At 41.2% G+C, this 22,536-nt stretch overlaps 1 protein-coding gene across 3 annotated transcripts in view; it reads left to right on the forward strand.

The window, feature by feature from the left end:
- LOC126266727 (ubiquitin carboxyl-terminal hydrolase 35) overlaps positions 1-22,536 on the forward strand; it is a 116,113-nt gene that overhangs the window by 15,927 nt on the left and 77,650 nt on the right. For all 3 annotated transcript variants that reach the window (XM_049971203.1, XM_049971204.1, XM_049971205.1), the window contains one exon: positions 13,287-13,492. In XM_049971203.1, coding sequence (XP_049827160.1) covers positions 13,287-13,492 — 206 coding nt within the window. The remainder of the gene's footprint in view (positions 1-13,286; positions 13,493-22,536) is intronic.

Genomic DNA, 22,536 nt, shown 5'->3' on the forward strand with positions numbered 1-22,536 from the left:
CATACGGAGCTCCATCGCAGTCTTTAACACTGGTAGCATGCCGCGACAGCGTGGACGTGAACCGTATGTGCAGTTGACGGACTTTGAGCGAGGGCGTATAGTGGGCATGCGGGAGGCCGGGTGGACGTACCGCCGAATTGCTCAACACGTGGGGCGTGAGGACTCCACAGTACATCGATGTTGTCACCAGTGGTCGGCGGAAGGTACACGTGCCCGTCGACCTGGGACCGGACCGCAGCGACGCACGGATGCACGCCAAGACCGTAGGATCCTACGCAGTGCCGTAGGGGACCGCACCGCCACTTCCCAGCAAATTAGGGACACTGTTGCTCCTGGGGTATCGGCGAGGACCATTCGCAACCGTCTCCATGAAGCTGGGCTACGGTCCCGCACACCGTTAGGCCGTCTTCCGCTCACGCCCCAACATCGTGCAGCCCGCCTCCAGTGGTGTCGCCACAGGCGTAAATGGAGGGACAAATGGAGACGTGTCGTCTTCAGTGATGAGAGTCGCTTCTGCCTTGGTGCCAATGATGGTCGTATGCGTGTTTGGCGCTGTGCAGGTGAGCGCCACAATCAGGACTGCATATGACCGAGGCACACACGGCCAACACCTGGCATCATGGTGTGGGGAGCGATCTCCTACACTGGCCGTACACCTCTGGTGATCGTCGAGGGGAAACTGAATAGTGCACGGTACATCCAAACTGTCATCGAACCCATCGTTCTACCATTCCTAGACCGGCAAGGGAACTTGCTGTTCCAAGAGGACAATGCACGTCCGCATGTATCCCATGCCACCCAACGTACTCTAGAAGGTGTAAGTCAACTACCCTGGCCAGCAAGATCTCCGGATCTGTCCCCCATTGAGCCTGTTTGGGACTGGATGAAGCGTAGTCCTACGTGGTCTGCACGTCCAGCACGAACGCTAGTCCAACTGAGGCGCCAGGTGGAAATGGCATGGCAAGCCGTTCCACAGGACTACATCCAGCATCTCTATGATCGTCTCCATGAGAGAATAGCAGCCTGCATTGCTGCGAAAGGTGGATATACACCGTACTAGTGCCGACATTGTGCATGCTCTGTTGCCTGTGTCTATGTGCCTGTGGTTCTGTCAGTGTGATCATGTGATGTATCTGATCCCAGGAATGTGTCAATAAGGTTTCCCCTTCCTGGGACAATGAATTCACGGTGTTCTTATTTCAATTTCCAGAAGTGTATTTTCTCTTCATACTCTTGTGGTATTTTCTGAGACACTTTGGTTGTGGTTCGTGTACTTAGTCCAAGTTTTCACTGGAGATACATTTGTCTTAATTTTAACCATTCATGGTACATTTTAACCAACTAAACCTTAAATTAGGAGGCACTAATATAAGTTGTTCTGCAGATAGAAGAAAGATGCTGTTAGAAGTAAGGCTGTGACAGAGAGTTGTGAGTTGTGCTTGGATAGCTCATTTGGTAAAGCATTTGACTGCAAAAGGCAGATGTTCTGCAGTTAGAGCCCTAGTGCTGCACAAAGTTTTAATCTGTCAGGATATTGCAAATCAGTGTGCACTCTGCCCCAGAGTGAAAATTCATTCTGGAGGTCTACTATTACCTGCATCTATCCATTGACCCTTTTTGAAAATTTAAATGTCCCGCAAACTTTTCCCTAATTGCTTTGTACACTTCATTGCTCCAGTGAGTGACCTACGATAAACTGCCGCTAGAAAGTGAAAATGTTATTTTGCTCACAGGTATCTCATTCCCTCGAGTGTCTTTCCACCGATGAATTATTTTAGTTGATTTTCTATTTTGCGACATAATTTAGTATTTCAGTAGCCATTTGCTATTTTCTGTTTGTGTCAGATTGCTCACTGAGTTGCAGTGGGTGGCTATGATCTGCTTATTTGTTTTACAAAAGACCAAAACTGCAAAAAATTTCTTTGTTAGGTCAATTGGCCAGATTTTACTTACAGATTCATTTAATGCTTTTTGCATTCATTTCCATGAGCTCATTAGGCTACCTCCAGCTCTCATTTATCAACAAGACTTTGGGTTTGCTTTCATCTTGGAAGAAGCTCTCTTTGCTTTCATAGTAACTTTCTAGTATTGTCCACTTCATGCCAAAACAATGTGTGTGTGTTACATTACTTTTGAGATAAAGGCAAATGAATATTTAACAGGGTCTTAAAGGTCACATAAATGGTAATTTAAGAAATTGATTTGTGTTTGATTTATAGTTACCACAGTTACAAATTCTGTCGTATGGCATTTCCCGTGAGTTTTTCTTTTGCCTTCAGCTGTGGTTCACTACAACATCAATTTAAAAGACTCCATTGCTTCATATTGTTGCATATTGAGTAAGCGGCCAATTCCCAGTAGCAGCCAGATGAGCAGCCAGTGAGTTGAGTGAAGCCTTTGCAGTGGTGTGTATGATGGGCCATTGACACATTGTTGTCTTTGAGAGTTGCTACAAATGTGTTTTTTTCCATTGTCGTTTGAGGAATTGCATAGTTAGAGATCAGTGATTACCTTCCAGCCATTGACATTTGCAGGTTCAGTGATGATGTGTTTTTTTGCTAATGTTAGCTGTTGTGCAGGGAATATGAGCAGGGACTAAGAATTTCTCCCTATTGGTGATATATTGTTGTGGTTGTGTATTCCCCGAGATAAATTTGTGTGATATTTTTTAAGCTGTGCTTAGCATTGCTGTAGGTGTTCTTTAAATATTTATGTGGTTTTAAGTGCTGCGCTGATTAGCATGACACCTGTTAAGTGTGGAGTGATGATGATGTGTTGTTGTCATTTTACCATGTACAAGTCCATTCTTGTCAGTAGTATTCATGAAGAGCAATTTTAATTTCCTTAAAAGCATATCCATTGATGGGGCTTGCCTTTGATTGCAAGTATATCCTTAAATTGCATGTTAGCAAATAGTAATAGGGTGACATTGCTCTCGGTCGTATGACAGCACATCTGGAATTGAGTGGGGTTAGTTAACCAAATTTTTCTAATATGTCAGTAGGCGTTGGTGCTCATATTTATTGTTTTGTCACAAATTTCAGAAATTTTTTGTTCCCAAGTGGAATTCCAGATTAAGTTTATTTGGGGTCATGAAGTCTGTCTTAGTTTAGTGTATTTGTTATTGATTTTCTCTTTTCAACCTGTCAGTGGTTGTTATTTGCAGTTCATGTTTAGGGACTTTAAAACAATTCTGAATTGATCTGGAGCCAATGCCTGATATATCTTAACATTGATTAAAGTGGATCACTTACTGTATTTAGTAGTTGGTCTAGGTATGACATATGCTAGTGTATATGAGGCTGACCTGTGTTGCATTTTTCAGTACATTGTGAAACACATATAACTTTAAGCCTTCCAGAGTGATAATTGGTGTGTGCCTTAATTTCCCTAGTTAGTTGTTGGTACTAGTGCCTGACTTGGGTCTTGTAATTAGACATCGCGTAAATATCACAAAAGGGATAAACCTCAGTTGCCAGCTCACGTATTGCTTGTGGGACTGAACAGGTGTTTTAAGTGGTATGCTGCAGAGTGTGGTTGCTCGGTTATCAGGGCTGTGCCTTGCTGCTACAATGGAAATTGGTAGGGTTATTGGTGTAGCTGATTTGGATTATGCAGTTTGTCAAGTTAGTCAAGTTTAAAAGATGGAACCAAGATTGATTCGTTACTAGATATCTCTGTAAAGAGGAGTTGATGTATGAAATTACAATTAGAGGGGATAAACCTCAGGAAGCTGCCTTGGAAATATGGAGCATGTGGAGGGTGTTGGATCAAAGCCATTAGTAGCACTGCCCAAGGGGGAACAAGAGATAAAATTTACACTTCATATCATAGATAAGGCATTGAAAGAACTTGATACTCAAGACCTGTTGGTTAATAGTGTTCCATTTGCAGGTCAAGTTAAAAAGTTGGGTGTGAAGCTGAAACATTGTAGGAACCGAATTAAGGATTTGTTGTTAGTGACAGTTGGTGGAATTGCAAGAGAGATGTTTTATGTTATCCTTGTGGTTAGTGAGTTTTAAAGTGGGCCCAAGAAAAGAGGCAGTTTTGATAGGCAAAACTGCAGGGGATACTGGGGTTGGTCACTTTAGTAAGTTGTTGAACCTGTTTCAAGCTTTTTTACAGCAAGAAGGTGACTTTTCAGTAAGTTCCATTGCAGAGGCAGTAAGTTTCTATATTTTTTTGGATAGATTGGAAGAGAAGGGTTGAGCCTTAAATGTTGGACAGGAATAATTGTTGCAACTAATAATCATGACGATTAACGGGAGTTGGGAAAGGTGAAGAATAGCATTAGCCAGTGTGAAACTTTGCATGTATTTTGCAAGAGGATATCCAAGGAATCCATACCACATAGCCATGCAGGAGTTCATTTATTTGCATTATGGGCATGTGCAAAGTCTTAAGAGTTTACCTGCTATGTAGGTAGTCAGATGGAGTGCGAGAATCTTATGCCTGGAATTAGTCAGAATGTTAAGGCATGTTCTTGAGGGTAGGCAGCCAGAGGACTGGCAGAAACTGGTATTTTGTGTAGAGCACTGTGGTTTTATTACCTTGAGTGATATGGTTAGTCACATGCCGAGATGTTGCTTATGACAGTGAGCAAAGGAAAGAGAAATAAACAAAGGAAGCCAACTATGTGAGAATACCAGGTATGCAGTACAAAGTAACTTAAAGCATTTTCCTCATGGTAGTCTTGGCCACCTAGCCCGGCGCAGCCCTGTAGGCAGAGGCAGGAGAGCAGAACAGTAACAGTTGACTCATACCATGTGGTGGCAAGGGGAGAACTACGGGTTGAGTCAGTTAACAATCATGAAGGAGAGACAGTCTAAGCACAGCTTCCATATATATGCTGTTACACTAATAATGAACCAGTGTGTGGGTTTGTGGACTCTGGCAGCGCCGTAACAATTTTGGATCAGGGGTGGGATAGTAGAAATAATAGTTGTTTGCAAATGGAAGAAGATTGAACAGGAATCAATGCAAATAGTAGTACCAGACAACACCCAAATGGAGGTCAAAGGCATATTACTTGACTGTTCGAGAATACAATGCTTTATGTGGAAGGTTAAAATTAGGGTAATTGCTAATTTGTCAACTCCTTTTACTTTTGGTGTGGATGTTTTGAGGAAGATTGGGAGAGTTGTTGACTGTACCGGCAGTGCTTATTATTTCAGGTTTGCCCAGAATTTCTGGTTTTTGTTGTTTTGAGCATGATGATGGCCAAAAGGAGCTAATACAAGGAAATACTCCAGAGGTGGATGGGGTGGCAACACCAATAAATGAGATGTCAATGAAGGGTTTGGAGCATTTGAGTGATAAGCAGAGACTCCAAGTTCGTGACCTATGAACAAGTTTTAATGGTGTCTTGACCATAGAATTGGAATTCACTTAACTTCTAAATATAAAATAGAGCTCATAGGTCAGACTCAAATTAGGAAGACACCATATTGATTATCACCACCTAGAGTAAAGGCCTTTAAAAGGCACATTGAGAAGCTGTTAGAATGGATTGTTATTACACCATCAAAATCACCTTGATGCATCATCTTTTCACTCTGGTGAACATACTACCATCTTTCAGTTCGAGACTGATAACTAGGCATTGAGTTGTGTCCTGGGCAGGGCTCATAAGACCAGGTGAATAGCGCCATGTGTTACCTGAATATTGGCATTTAGGCTTGAGGTTGTGCTCATTAAGGACACTGAAAATTGTGTTGCCAGTGGTGTTAGTAGACTGGGTAACGCGGAAAATATTGTGGAACAGGATATGTTACCAAGCAAGCATTCTCCGCGGAAAATATTGTGGAACAGGATATGTTACCAAGCAAGCATTCTCATCCTGAACAAATTAATTTAACTTTAATGCACTTTCCATCATTTTATGAAGGTATTAGGCAGTATCAAGACCAAAGAATAGTCAGTAAGGCCATTAAGGATCAACTAAATAGAGGCGAGTTGATGACTCCATACTCACTTAGGGAACGAATGTGGGACAGTGAAAGTTGATGGAAAGCCTAAACTGGTAACATAAACGGAGCTAATTTCGTATAGATTTAAATATTTTTGTGAATACCCAATGGGAAGACATGTCAGTTATTTAAGAACCTGGGAAAAAATCAGTGGTTGTTTGGAAGAGTATGGGTAAGGATATCAAGGATAGTGTACAGAATCATAATGTGTGTGCTGTGAGTAAGCCAGTGGAAAAGACTAAGGTCAGTTTCCTGGCATCCACCCCGGCAGCCCTTTGAAAAATTATATGTGGGCTTTGTAGGAATGTTGCCTAGAACTCACATTTGTCTAAAGTATATTTTGGTGTGTGTTGACATGTTTTCCAGATTCACTTGGTTGTTTTCCTCTAGGGGAGCCACTGTACAAGCTGTGGTGAAGGGTTCACAAAAAATATAGGCTGTGATTGATCCTAGTAAGGCTATCATTAGTGAGAACGTAACTTCCTTTTGTGCCCATTTGTTCAGCAATTTTTGTTTTGGTTTGGGCATTAACCACATTACAGCCACTCTCTGCCACCCAAACACATGTGCCAAAAAAGTTATCCAGAACCTTTGGGCATTGATCGTGTATCGATGGATAACAAAAGTAAATGGAATCAGTCTTTGCACTTGATTCTGCTATTGGACGTTTTTTCAGTAATTCCTTGTTAACACACATTTACTGAAAGTTATAGCTTCTTTTTAGGGATACTTTATCAAAGGCTTCTTTAAATTCTCTCTTGTAGAACACTTAAAGACGTTTGTTTGTTTCATAGTGGAGGATACAAATACTGTGCAATGGAATTTTGGGGATGTCTTTCTGGTCACTTTGAAAATTTAGGAAATCATTGTACAACATAGCTTGGATGATGAAAGGACAAGAATTCCTCCTGCAACTTTAAATGATTTGGGCCAATCCTTCATGGTGGTACAGTGACACATACTTTTCTTCTTCATCCTGGAATGAATATTCACACTCCATTTCTGTGTGACCTGCTTCAAAAAATGCATGATCTGTTGACTGTAAATTTGGATGGTTCATGTTGTACAGAGGTCTTCTGTTGACCTTCACATCCGACATCCTCACTTGTAGTGGTAGTGCTATGATGCGAACATAGACAGATGCATGCGGCAAATTCAGTTGACCCCTTTTGAATCTATCTCATTCCATAAGTAACAAGTGCTGTCTTGATTTCTCAGATTAAATATGGTCAGATTATATGCTGTCAGTTTTCTGTGGTAGAATGTTTAGCTACAAGGTCCCTTTGGAATGTTCAACATGGCATGTAGATCAGAATTTACAGCTACAATACTTGGATCACTTGTGTGCTAGCATGCTGCCTTCACTGTTCTTTACTTGAGCCAGATCACTGCTCTGTAAATGTTTATCATGATGATCTTGTTTTAACAGCATCTCATTCTTGGTCAGTTAATTAAATGCAGCAAATTTGTGACACTGATCTTTCTTTGGTTGAAAGAAACCGAATAATTAGTCACGGAATAGATAGCTGTATATTTTTTTAGAGATGCTTGCATGCTGTTGTTTTCTTCAAATTGGTGTTACAATCGCCATACACTAGTGTAATTTTCAGCCCTGAATGAAAATATCTTCTTGAAGACTTCTATCTATGATAGTACGACTCGATGGAAGGATAACTCAAGAAGCACTGTCTTATAAGAACATCTGACAGTTTATCTGGTTTATGTGTGTCACTTTTGTCTTGTTCAACAATGCCTGTTTACACTTTTCATGACTACTCTGACCTACTTATTGGCCTGACCCATATACTTTTATGTCTCCTTAAATTATTTCTCAGCTCTAATGTCAACATTGCTTTCAGTGCCTCGATTTTACCATTAATCTACATCTACGTTACTACACTGCAATTTGCATTTAAGTGCATAGCAGAGGATCCTTTGAACCATCTTAAGACTATTTCTCTACCATTGCACACTCTGATAGCACACAGGAAAACTAAACACTTAAATCTTTCATGCAAGCTGTGATTTATTTTATTTTATTTTGATGATTATTTCTTTCCATGTAGGTTGGCGACAATAAAATATTTTTACATTCAGAAGAGGAAGTTATTTGTTGAAATTTCTTGAAAAGATATCACCACACCAAAAAATGGCTTTGTATTAATGATTGCCATCCCAACTCACTTATCATATCCATGACACTCTGTCCCCAGTTTAATATAATATGAAACAAGTTGTCCTTTAAACTTTTTGATGTCCTCCATCGATCCTGTCTGGTAAGGATTCCATACAGCACAGTAACACTCTGTAATAGAACAGACAGACGTAGTTTTAGGCAGTCTCTTTAGTAGACCCATTGCATCTTCTACAATCCTGTGGATGCCCAAGTCTTGTGGGCCAAGAGGCTTCCTCAGGATGAGTGAGGGCAGCTGGCTCAGGGTCTTTGTCAGCCACAGATAGCGCCTGAAACCTGTTCATCAGATGAACTGGGGAGGCCTTTCGATCAGCCCCCCTCCCCTTCCCCTATCGTAAAATATTTCCTGCCTTCCCCACCATGAAACAATTTTGAATTTGTCATGGGTGAGGGGTTATTCTCAGTGAAGGCAGCACTCACGGCAGCTACAGTAGTGGATTGATTGACGGACACAAGGGATGTGTTGGCTCTACCTCACATCCCCACGTTTAGCCTCCATCAGCAGTGCCCATTGGGAACAGCTTCAAGGTGTGTGACCAAAGCCAGCACCGCTGACTTGGCCTATGCAACAAGAATTGCAGTAAATACATTACTTATAATAAATAACATTGACTATTGCAGATAATACTTCCATTAAACTATGAAGTAAACCCTAGAATCTTTTAGAAAACAAAAACTGAAAACAAATGAATTATAGCTTATGACAGTGTCAACTACACGACAACTTCAACATTACACCAGCACCTAAGTTATATGGTTTATGATATCTAAAGGCTGTAATGGCAAATGTTGTTATTTGGTATTTAATTGTGACAAATTGCACCAAAAAGACACACTTTTGGTTAATCATCATTGTGCCATAGTATTGAAACAGTATACTTTTATAGCAAGCAAGTTACAACACGAGCAGCATCAGTTACGAGAAGCGTGGATGTAGCAATATGTAGTTTCCTGTCATTTTATTGTAACAAATCCTACCAAATATGACACATTTTAATAAGACCTTCAATGTGCTGGTGCTCGGAAACAGCTTATATTCATACCTCATGCCCTCTAATATAACAGCCACCAAATACTCTGTGACTTCATACACTATGGCATATCCTAAATTCTGCTTGTAAAGTAAAACTGTTGTTGCATCTCACGACCCACATTCCTCTCTGACATGGCAGAGTCTTCCTTTCAGACTTTGCAATGTAGTGGAACATGGAATTCCTGGCAGTGACGTCAGGCGTCTCCCCAAAGTTGTTCTTGCCGAGGAGGTGCCTCAATACGGAAGTCCTTTATGAATTGCTAGTGATGCGAGCACATTCTGAGAATTTCTCACATCACAAATGTGCCAGACATTCAAAAAATCAGTGAGTGCTCTTATTTTCCTTGGATTGGCACAGGTTCACATCACTTTTCTGTAGGTGCCCCAAGATTGTTATTTATTGGGCTGCAAAAAGTCACATTTCCAGATTGACAGAGGACTGCATTCTGATGTACTTCATGGTTGTTAGTCAGACATAAAAAGACAATGTCTTCCACCATATAGTGAAGACATTTCATCCATTTAAAGTGTTGAAGCAGGCTATACATCAAATTTTTGAAGATGGCTGGAGCATTACATAGTCTAAATGCCATAACTTCGAATTCATAAGAGTCTGTTAGGAGTTATGAAGGCGATCTTTTCCAGGACAGCATTGTCACCCTCCATTTGGCAATAACCTGCATCCATGTCCATAGTTGAGAAATACTTTGTTCCATTCAGTCAGTGTAGGTTGTCCTCAATGCAAAGCAATAATAGCCATTTTTACCCATGATTTTGTTCTCTATTCTGGATATGAAAACATTCTTAAATTGGGGAAGAATGCCAAACACAAGCAGACATTTTTCCTGGGTCTAGCCATATGTTGCTGCCATTTCAATAGTGGCTTCCTCCCCTATGCTGTCTGTCGGGTAGCAGAGTAAGATTCTTAGTCGATGGCACTAAGCTGCCCATTGTGGACTGGATTGGCCGTCCCCATACACATACCTTTAGGTATGAACTGTAGCTGTTCGTGACAATCAGTGATTCACAGTTCTCCTTGACTACCCATTACACTTATGACCACCACTGACAGTTAGTACCTTTTTGCTTCACAATTTAACTGAGCATCTAGACTGACAGCTGGAACTTCTCTTGTTAATGACAAAATAACAGCACCCTCAAAGGCAAACAGCCGCCCACAGCAGTCTTTGTTGTGTGTGCTTTTTCAAACAGTTTTGTCATTCTGGAGCTCTGATTTTTCACAGTCTGTGACTGCTTGTGATGTCTGCAAGAGGTCTCATCAGAGAATAACAGTGTGACAGTCTGTTCAAATGACAAATTTGAAGAGCTGTGTTCCATCATTAATAGCTGTTCTTGCAATAGATGCTCCTGTTTGCTGAATGCATTTCCTATTTGCGACTTTCAGAACAGTCGCTTTCTTATAATGGAACAAAGTCATTTTTAGTTGGCAACAATAAGCATTATACATCACAGAAAAAGAAGCCCTTTAGTCAACTAGCATCCAGGCACATTGGCTGTTAATGACAATGTAAGTGTGATTTTGAGACTTTTTGGTGACTGTTGTGCACTCACCTCCCTAGATGGCTGCCTTTCTTAGTTTCCTTGAGTTTGGCAACCTGGCAATAGCTGGTGCTTCTGTAGGGCAATGAGGAATGGCTACAACTTTTTGATGAACGATCTCATCCAATGCACAGCGATCGGCTTTGTCAGTGGGTTGATTATAATCATCTACATTTGACAGGTACAAGTAGAATAGCTGTGATGGTTGACATCTGACAGTGTAGTAGCCATCAAAAACTCATCTTCTTTCTGTGCAGTGGTGCAAAATGTGTCCAGACATCATCATAATCATCATCATTATCACATATATGCTATTGTGTTGTCCTCTGTCCTCGAAATGTGTGTTCTTCTGTGGGGCTTTACCTTTGGTGGAGGAGTTGTTTGTAGCCTCATTTTTTTGGGGCTGAGTTGTTGCTTGATGGCTGCTGCAAAAGTCAGAGTTGGCCATTTTCATTCTTCCCGGAGTGTTTAACAGGAGGCAGAGAGTGGTGCTAAAGATTGATACACCTCTTCTTCAACATTCTCTATTACCTATTGACATTTATGGCTGATCTCTCTTGCTACCCAGTCTGGCATTTCTGGCTGTTACGAACTGCTTTACCTCTTCTCTTACTACCTATATGAGAGGGACGAAGTCATGGTGGCATTCGACAATTGCAGTAAGGACCATCTTCTGGGATAGGTCATACATCTTTCATTGACTTTCTCTGTTGCTTTCCTTGATGTGCTGGCACCACTTGTGAATTTCTCTGTTGCTGTGAAATCCTTTACCAGAAGAGATTGGTAAATTTCTTCTGTGACCATTTTATCCAGTGAGATTTTGTTGGCTTCTGTCGTATTCTGATTCAAAATGTGACTTATGGCTAAATTTATTGTGTATGTAAGACTGTGTTATTTCTCCATGATACTGGAGCCTATTTCACAATAGTTCTTCTGCTAAGTAGACTTGCTGGTGATTGTCATCAAATGGTTTCTTGAGTTTGGCCTGGAATTGGTCTTAGCTATTAAGCTTGTCTTTGTTGATATTGAATAACTTCTGGGCAGTGCCATCCAAGTAAAACTAAATGTTTTCCAAAAACTTCACTTCATCCCATCTATTCTATCAGCTGCACCCATTGATCTTAAACCATTCTTTTCTCCTACCCCCTCTCTGTTACCGCTCCTCCCCCTCCCTCCTTCAAAGTCTCCTGATGCTGTGCCTGGCAGCCTTGTCTAACTGCCATCTAACCCCATGCTCTGGCAGACAGTGCTCTTCTCTTCCCACACCTGTACTCTGGCTTGATTCTCTCTCTTCCCCACCCCATTCCAAATTACTGCTTTCATTCAATGTGATAATTGCATTCTAGCTTCAGTGTCCAGAGATAGTGGTCGTATGTGTGTGTCCGAAAACTCAATGTGTAACAACCTTTTCATTGCTCCTGATACAGCTCAGTGTGTTATCTTTACATTGAGTAGCAGTCTATTCTTTTCATAATATTGTGGATACTCCAACGTGGAATATATATGCCACAAACAGTACTTGATTTTGCCATAATCTCTTAATATAACATCCACTACTCGGACATGGTGTTCTGATAAGTTTCATTTTCAGCATTGGCTGGTTGCTACTGAAGAAATTTCTTTGTTTTAGTGGAAGGGAGCTGTTATAAACTATGATAAATGATATACTGTGTGCTCTTTGCATGTTCTGCGATTGATGGTCCTTCCTAAGTTTTGTGAACAATTCTGTTGCAAGTGAACGATTGACTTTAAATTTGTTGTTTACATTACTCCTGAATTCTGCTTTAATATCTTTCATTTGTAGTATAATTTCTGTGTAATTGTTTATTAGTTTGACATGAAAAAATGCTTTTCCTGATCATACTTCATATATGTATGACATCTGCATCAGAAGTTTACTGGTATAACCCACCCAACAGGTCTTTACTGTTAAGAAGTCGGCGTTCAAGTGTTTCTTGTGACCAGTAAGAAATACTGGCTGCAGCTACATCCTCCTAAACATTATTGCCAACGGGTGATGGAAAATTTGACATACTCGAGAAAAGTGAACACTAATTTTTACTCAAATAGAACTTAATTGTATAACAGGAAGGTTCAGTCAAGAGAACAAACAAATTATGAGACAGAATGGCTGCCTATTACTTACTTCCAGGAGACAAAAGGTTTAGTATGCTAATGGACACACATGAAGTGAAACATTTTCTGACTTTCAGAATCAACTTTTCTGTCCTTAGAAAGGTGTGAAGGATAGGTTGGTGATGGTAAAAGGAGGACAGATCCAAGGTTGAGAGGGACCCAGAAGGGTGTTCCTATTCTGAGGGTGGGGAAAAAACGTACTATAACATTAAACCTTTTTTTTTGTATATGTGAGCTACTCTGTGTCTACACTGTATGGTGATTTTTTAAAGTAATTCCACTGTTTGTATTCCAGCTATTATGTTTCATTATGTTACAAAATAATTGATAATTCAATCAGTTGAGTTAATTGTTTGTATACAGCATGATTTATGACCACTTCCTTTTTTTTCAGCCTTGTACGCAACAGTGAGAATTCCCGAAATATCACTGTAGGGTGGAGAATTTTAAGATGTTTGGCAAAAAAACCAGGTGTGTGCTTTGGTTCATTGCTGAATGCAACTGTTATTAAGGATTTGTTTATAGGCACCAAGCCACCAAACAATCCTCAGGAGATACTTCTACTTGTAGAGTGGTGCCTTGAGAGGGGGAGCGATCTAGGTAGGTTTTCCAGAATTAGTGAAACGTGTATTGGAATACATTTGTTTAATATCTTAGTTAATGTAACACACTTCCAGATTTCAAACCGTAATTTCTAAATTATTTAGAGTTAATTGTTTTTGTATTGAGGTAGAAATCTGTGATTTTATTTTGTTTTGTATCGTTGTAGAAAACTAAAGCCAGAGTAGTGCTCAAAGACAAATATTTGAGAAAAAAATAGCAATATATTTTCAAGAAAGACTCCTTCACAGGTTGACAGGCATATTGCCGTGTAATCCTTTGCTTGAGGAAGAATCCTTAGTAGTACATAGTGAAGCACACTAGCAGTCTCCATTCATTGACTTAAATCTTGGCAGTAATGCTTGTTGTCTTTATCCCAAAATAATCATTTACTATCACTTTGTGTTCTTATATTAATTTCCTAAACACAGAAGGGCCACAACATTCAAAGGAGACGGTAATTCATTAATTATGCTATTTTTGCTGCCAATTTAAAGTTTTAATAACTGTACATAGAACTGTGGCAATAGTTACCATTTTTCATTATGTTCTTCGTTTTTTCTCATTTGTGTATAAAACTGAGTAGACAGCCTTCTGCAATGAAGGAAATACTGAGCTCAGGAAGGTGAAAGGAGATTGGGGGGGGGGTGGGGGTGGGGGAAGAGGGACATTGTGGTAGGGAACAGTGAAAGTGATGACACAGAGAACTACAGTTTGTCACCCCTTGTATTCTCTGTTGTTTGCGCCAGTGAGAAACATTGAGCCCAACATTATTCCCAATTGGCAAGTGTTACAGCCAGTTGGTGTGCCAGTTAAGTATAAAGCTATTTAACTTAATGACATCACATCACTTTGTATCACTTTGCTTTTAGTGCAGATAAACTTCAATAATGACAAAAGAATTTACTGCACCAAGTTTGAAGCTAAGATTGAAAATTAGTTACTAAAGTAATGTACATATGCTTGAAGTGAAGTGATTTTGGCAAAAGTTTTAAAAATTAAGCTTCTGATGTGTCAGAAATGAAAATTTTATATTCAATGTGTTTTGGCTATGTGGACTTGAATCTTTATAGTGAAAACAGTTCAAAAACTGATGGTTACTCTGTGAGTAATATGAACGGGTGTTGATAATCACTATGAGTGAGAGAAAGTAAACAAAGGGATTAAAAAGCAGACTAGAATGCTAGAATGGAAGATTTAATTGTGGCCACAAAGAAAATGAAATTGTGATTAGGACAATGTTCTACCAGACAAAATTAAGCAGACAAGTCAAGAATGTTCATAGTTGAATTTGATGAGATAGGAAAATATGTAGATAATGATCTATTGGAAGGTGAGTAGATGTCACATGAAAAAATACATTTTATTTAATGCTGTGGACATGGAAGTCTTATGATATAACTTGAAGCTTAAGTACTCCAGACAGCTTGACATGTGAACTTTCCAGCGACCTCTTCTGGTCCGTTTCTCATGGACCCTCCTCTCACGTACACTTTATTTAAGGTAATGCGATGGAGATATTCTATATGTTCATTTTACGCAAGATAACCTTATGCATTTTGGTTTATTTTGCAGCCCTGTAGCAAGTACATGTCAACTGTGGATAACAGGAGGCTGGTGGAATGGACACCAAATTTTGTTTTAACTATTTACAGAAAAAATATGAGTGTGCTGTTTTAAGTGTTCATTCATAACTTAGAATGAAGGACTTCATTTTATACTTTAAATATTTGCTGAATATCTGGGCCTCATATTTGATAAGCTACCACACTGCGGGAAACTGTGTACTCTGTATCTCAGTGCACTTTATATTTAAAAATGTGTTGTGCTTAGGGCATGGGGTGTAGTGTGATTTTTGGCCTTGGGTTTTGCAACCCATGATGTCAACATGGTGTTTCAGACCACAGATACACTAATGTTCAGAAAAAAATAGAACATCTTGAGATAGGATGGTCATATTCAGAGGATACATACATTGGTATGTTCTACAAAAATGATTAGTATTGCAGTCACCTCATTTTAGCAAGTGTCCTGTTGCTTAGTAATCACAGTGTCTGCGTTGGGCCCTGATAACTTGTCCTAAGCATGATGGCATCAATGCATGTAAGGCACAGGTGATGTCTTGTGGTATAGCCATCCATGCTGCATTTACCTGTTCCGAAATTCATCTGTGGTGGTTGGCATTGAGTCTCAGTGCAGCACCACTCATTTCACCACATCCCACTTATTTCTTATTTGTGATCTGAAGAGCCAGGGTAAAAGGCTGACATCGTGTGACACCAAGAAGGCACGTGTTCATGCAGCAACGTGTGGACGTGCATTGCCTTGCTGGAAAAAAAAAAAAAAAAAAAAAAAAAAAAAAAAAAAAAAAAAAAAAAAAAAAATCTGATGTGTTGTGTAGAAAGGGTGTGGCTCCAGTTACAGAATGTGTAGGTCATACTGGTCACAGTGCCCTGGGCATGCACCCATTTGTGACTTGTGGTTTGTACCCAATAGAACCCCACACCATAAGGTCTCCAGTTGGCATTGTATGCCCTGTGTAAATGCAGTCACTGTGATGGCGCTCCCCGTGTCTACAGCAAACCAAAATATTGCCATCATTTTCAAATGAACAGAACTCGGATTCTTCCAAAAGCACTATCTGATGCCATTCTTGTTCCCAGAGATGTCTTTCCATACACCATTGGCATCTAGCATGTTTCTGCACATTTGTCAAAGGTAGGTGGGGAAGTGGACAATGCGCACATAACCCATGCTGTAATAAACGGTGATGGGCTCTCACCCTTGATAGTGTGCGATGTGTTACATTGTTCCACTGATGTGCAAGAGCTACGCAGATCTGTCCTCGGATGAAGTGTCGAAGTGTCGATCTTCTCGGAGGGGGGCGGGGGGGGATCTGGATGGTACAGCCTGACCCATCTCACAGTGTGTGTGGCCTTCTGTGAACTGTTCTTCACATGCCACTTGCACTGCTGAAACACTTCGTCCCATACGACCACCAATTTCCCAGATGGTTGTATCACATTCTCTCATGCCAATAATACCCCATCTTTCACACTCACTGGTTTAATGGTATGGCTCATACATACAGGGTGCGTTCCGAAAGTAATGCAATTATTTTTTTAAAAGTAATTTATTGAACAGATTTGCACAAACACTTAAAATTCTTCAAAGTTCTGTCCTTGGGCCTCTACACATTTTTTCCAGCGACTCTGCCATGACTGGTACGCGCCCTGGAAGGCGTCTTCTGGGACCTCTCGCAAGGTCTTCGTCACGGCGGATTGGATCTCGTCTATGGACGAAAAACGGGTTCCTTTCAGGGCTGACTTAATCCTAGGAAACAAAAAGAAGTCAGCTGGGGCGAGGTCAGGACTATAGGGGGGGGTGGGGCAGCGTTGGCACCTGGTGTTTGGCCAGGAACTTGCGGACTCGTAGCGCGTTGTGGCAAGGCGCGTTGTCGTGATGGAGTTGCCAGGTAGCGGAGATGTCCTTTCTTGTCCTGACGACCCTTTTGTGGAGTCTTTCCATCACATCCACGTAGTAGGCAGCGTTAACTGTCTGTTCTTGAGGAACAAACTCCTTATGGACCACTCCTATGCTGTCGAAAAAGACAATGAGCATTGTTTTCACTTTTGATTTGCTCATTCTTGCCTTTTTGGGCTTGGGGGACTGATCAGTGTGCCACTCAGAGCATTGGCGTTTTGTTTCTGGGTCGTATTCAAAAACCCAGGTTTCATCACCAGTGATGACGTTGTCCAAATAATCAGGTTCAATTTCAGCACATTGCAAAAGTTCACTTGAAATTTCCGCTCGGTTGGTCTTTTCGTCTTTTCCGTGACACGGTCGGCGCGCAGAGGTTTACAATAACAGACGTCCTGCCGCTTCCACAGCTCGGAGAGCACTGAAACCGGTTTCGCGGCAAAGCTTAGCGTCCCCCCCACCTACTCCATGTGGCCCGCTCCCATTCCGACTACTAGGAGCGGCGCGGGAAATTCAATTGCATTACTTTCGGAACGTACACTGTATGTCTCTGAGGCATCGTGATGTTTGCTCAAGTCACACTTATCCATTACCTTCAGTTTATAGCAACAACGTGGCCATGATATCGATGATGACATTGAACCTGTAGGCCGACATGGTTCAAATGCTAATCATTTCTAAAGAACACACTAATGTATGTGTCCTGTGAATATGAACGTCCTTTCTCTAGTCTTTCAATGTGTTCCATTTTTTATCAACATGAGTGTATTTTAGCTGTGAGTTTTCAGACTGTCAAAAGAAAACTGCAACAGTGGGGCAGGCTCTGCCAGTCATTTTGTAATACGAACATCCCTTCCCATTTTATAATTATTAAGTTTTTATGTTTTTTCTTCTTCTTCTGCAGTGTTACAGCAGCAAATGCTTAAACTTCTTGGCTTATTTTATGAATTTTAATTTCTCACTTAACTTTTTATAAGAAAGCCAGAGATTTTAAACACCTTAAAACCTACGACGTATTTTAACCCTTTATTTGGGATCTTGTGTATCTTTTTCCTCTGTTTTGAAGAGGAGGAGAAATGAGATCTCTTTTAATTTCAAATATAGCTTTTACTGCTTCCTCTTGTAGCTTGTTAATCAGTAAGTATACATTCCAATGTTTTTTGATGTATTGAGGAGTTTACTTTCCTAAGCCAATAGCATTCGTGGTTCTGTGCCACTGGTGAAAAACATTCCCCATTTCAATTGGTATTCTGTAATTTTCCATCTATTGATTGGCAGACTATGTGGTCAATTTCCTGACCTTTTCTCCTCTGGGCACTTGCTCCATTATTAACACCTACACTTCATCAACACTGTTTCTTGGAAGATGTCACAGTGCAACACATATGTGACAAAACAGCCAGGCTTCTTTTTAGTCCCTCAGTTAATCCCAGTTCTTGTATTTTCTTCCACAAACATTGGTTGAAGTGAAAAATTGCAAATAGAAAGGGATGTTTAGGGGAACACTGTTTTCATAGCTTTAATTATAGCAATTTCAAAGTCTATCTCTGCAGTTTTCAGTGACATCCAAACAGCTTGTTTTTCAATCCAGAAAAAGTTTTTCATGTGTGTTTTGACTGTAGTCTGAGGGCAATGCAAATAAATCAGGAAATAACCTTTGTCTATTCTTCTGTGCTTCCAGTGTCAAAGTGTATGGTGTATAATTGTTTGAACTGTCATTACCCCGTACAGAAGAACAGTCTCATTTTCACAGCTGAACACCAGAATTCTTTTGTCAGAAGCAGACTCGTTGTCAATTTTCAAAAAACAATTACCTTCAGTTAATTTCAAAATGTCTTTGCTGAGTTGAGTCTCCGATCTTCTACCAGGGTTCTGATTCCTCCCAATAACTGTCCTCCTTGCTTTTCATGGAATTATCATAATGTGTCATACTTGTGACAAAATCTAAACCTTTGTCTTTCAAAATCTTGGAATTCAAAATCTGGAAAACAGGTATTGTCTTTTCTTCAAAAACTCTTTTCCTGTAGTTACACATTCATTTCGTAATCTGCACATCTACTATGTCAGGTCGGCAAGAATGTTGCTGATCAGCAGTGATTCTATCATTTGCAATTTTAAACAGCTTCAGCACTTACTCCGCTCAGAATTCATGAACGACCAGTTTGTAGACTCATCACGTTTTCTGTGCACTTGGTAGCGATGACCATTCTTGAGAAAATTTCCATGTGAAACTATATCAGCATGAAGGCTGTCAGTGAGGGCACTGCCTGACTGACGTGATAACACATCTGCTGCTGGCAGATGACAGGCATAAAACAGCCATGGGAGAGGTCCTGGTCGAAAAGCGTATTATGTAGAACTGATAATCAGAAGTCCCACAATACCTGTGGCACTGCAGCACCTATAAAAGGGATGGAAACACTACAGTCCAAAAGGGGAAGTCCCATAGTGCCCGCGGCACTGCAGTATCTACAAAATGGCCAGAAACACCATGGTTGGGAAGCCCACTTAGCTGGATGTGGGAAGGAAGCCAAACATGTATTATTAAATTTTTATAAAATCAGTGTATAATTTAAGCTTGCGTGTGGATTCATGATGTATAGATCAACCAGCTCATCATGCCTGCAGGTATTGGATGTAATTCAGTATGAATGAATTACTCTAGCCGCATGAGTATTTAGGACCAGCCCCATTCCCAGAAGCTACATGGAGGCCAGCGAGCTACCGTTTCTCAGTTGTCAGCAATTGCACATTATGTAACAAGCATATAAAATTCATAGCCTACTGTTGTGGTACACAACACAAAAGAACACATGTATTTTAATCTGTTTATTTGGTACAACACATGAAGGCAGAACATAAAATAACTTGAAATTGCTTGGAGACGATACAAGGTCAGTAGCTTAACAATGTCCAAATCTTGAGGGATGCACGATGATTAGCAGTTGACAGCATGGTGTAAATTGAGTTCTGGAGGCTTGTGTTGGTATATGTACAGCCAAGTGTAGATATCACTGAGATTGGTGGTGCAAGTTTTGAGTTAGCACATGCAACCAGTGTTGTAGATTCGCGCCAGACAGTGGAGCTGCTGGCATCGATCCCTGCATTTGCAGCATCTGAGTCTTAGCTCAGTTCATTGAGTAACATCTGCGGTGTGCTGGCATAGCCAGTTGCCCCTTGGCTGTTGCAGCATATGGATCAGAGTGAGACTGACAACGAATAGTAGTGGTAACTGTGGGTTTAGCACACCTGCCAATGGCATTTGCATTCCACACCAGTGCTCAACTGGCCATGGAGTCATTTTTCAGTGATAGAGCTGACTTTAAATTCAATAATGGGTTTCGTGAATATTAAGCTTTTATTCCAAGGTTGTAGTAAAACTCCCTTTTGGATTTTTAGGAAGAGACTAAATTGTTTTGAATCTGGTGAATTTTTAAGAAAGGGAGTACCCTAAACTTGATTTTTTGGTCGTACTATAATATTTTAACTGAATGGAACAATTTTAACTCTGTGAACACAGGCAGGTTAAAACTGTTTGACTTTCTTGGCCTCTCGCTGTCTTGCCATTCTTTAGGCTCCTCAGCAAATGTACCCAACAGATAGAATGGTCCAGAACATTGAAATACTCCCTTATCCTGTTACAACAGCAAGGGACGATACTAGAGCACATGCAGATAAGAGGAAATGGGCAAGCTGATGTTCCGGCCAAGGATTCGTGAAGGGCTGATAAGAGTTGAATGTGATATTCCACTGTGGTCTGTGGTCTCTTTGGCCGGCCGCGGTGGTCTCGTGGTTCTAGGTGCGCCGTCCGGAACCGTGCGACTGCTACGGTCGCAGGTTCGAATCCTGCCTCGGGCATGGATGTGTGTGATGTCCTTAGGTTAGTTAGGTTTAAGTAGTTCTAAGTTCTAGGGGACTGATGACCACAGCAGTTGAATCCCATAGTGCTCAGAGCCATTTGAACCCTTTTTTTGTGGTCTCCTTTTTGAATAAGGTTCTCTTGTCAATGTGAACAGGAGGGTTACAGGTGAGTGGGAGGCTGCAGATGGTGCAAGTAGTATTGTAATGTTGCACAAACTCAGTATAAGAATTCCTACTAACCAACTTTTACTTTGCTTCCACATAAAGGAATATACAAAGGAATTGAGTGATGTAGTAATGAGTACAAACACACATAACCAAGGATTAAACTAAGGCACAATATAACAGTGAAGTACAAATTTACCACATAAAAAACATTAAAATGACCAAGGGCCCAGTGCGTCGGCTTATATAAGGCTATTTTGCACATGTCACAGCACTTGGTGCACCATCTGTGTTGATGTGAGGCAGCCCCTTTAGGCTGGCTGTGGAGGTGCTCACTGTTTAATTATGTGTGCTCACTCTACAGGGTTATAACACTCCTTCCCCCTTGGTGGAAAAATGTTCACCATGATGATGCCTATGTCTTCATCAGAAGAGTACGACTGCCAGAGCAGGTGTTGTGCTATCACAGGACTATACGGTGCGGAATGGCACAGGCGTGGGCAGTTGTGCGTGGACAGGTGCGATGCTTACTCCCCTGCAAGAGGTTGGTAGGAGGCACCAATGGTAGAGGTACTGCATCAATGTCTACATCCAGGCTGGCAGTCAGCGATGGAGGCAGCAGAGAAGACAAAGGCAGCGGCAGCAGCAGCGGTGGTTAAGGGGCTGTGGAGGTAGAGGCTAACTACTTCACCAGGTGGTGGTTGCACCCGATACTGAAGCTGGAGGGGGTGCAGACCATGCTGCGGGGCCCAGCGTGGACATTGGAGGTGGCTACGGCAGTGATGGGGCTATGGCATGTGGTTGGTCAGAGTGGATTGAGCGGATAGTAGTGTCGTGACTCCAAGCCATTGGAGATACACACACAGGAGGTGTCAGGTTTGACAATGGTAAATAACTGCTGCTATCCACTTAGAACACAGGCCAAACCTAAAGTCCCAAGTAGCAGAAACTTAATGGAACTGCTGAGAGACGGATGCCAGCAGGAGGCCAGGTGGCAGCCTGAGCCGATGAAGCAGCGTGCGGGGCCTGCAGCAGTGAAGCAGCTCTGCCTTGCTACTATTGTAACCGGAGTGTACCCATATGAACTCAAGAACCTATCGAGAGCTTCCTCAGGAGAAGATTGTGCGATATATCTTTTCATCTGAGTTTTGAAAGTATGGGCCAGCCACAACACCTTTGGACTGAGGATGAAAAGGGGGACCATAACATGCCTGATGTCACCCTTTGTGCAAAAATTCAAAATCCTGCGACACAAATTATGGCTTGTCAGTCACAAGCATACTTCCAAGAAAAAAATCTTTGCGAGGGTCATGAGCTGTAGCTGCTGTGGATGTGGATGGGCAACAAATGATATAAGGAAATTATGAGAAAGCATCAACTATTACAAGCCAAAAGGAGTTAAGGAAAGGACCTGCAAAATTCTGATCAGATGCTGGATTGGGGTCAATCGGCAACTGAGAAAGAGTGTCAACGTTAGTGTGTTGTGCTGTGGGTTGGAAGTGAATCTTGTAGTTTTAGCATTAGAAAAGCAGAACCCA

This window comes from Schistocerca gregaria, chromosome 4 (assembly GCF_023897955.1).
Source record: "Schistocerca gregaria isolate iqSchGreg1 chromosome 4, iqSchGreg1.2, whole genome shotgun sequence".
NCBI lineage: Eukaryota > Metazoa > Arthropoda > Insecta > Orthoptera > Acrididae > Schistocerca > Schistocerca gregaria.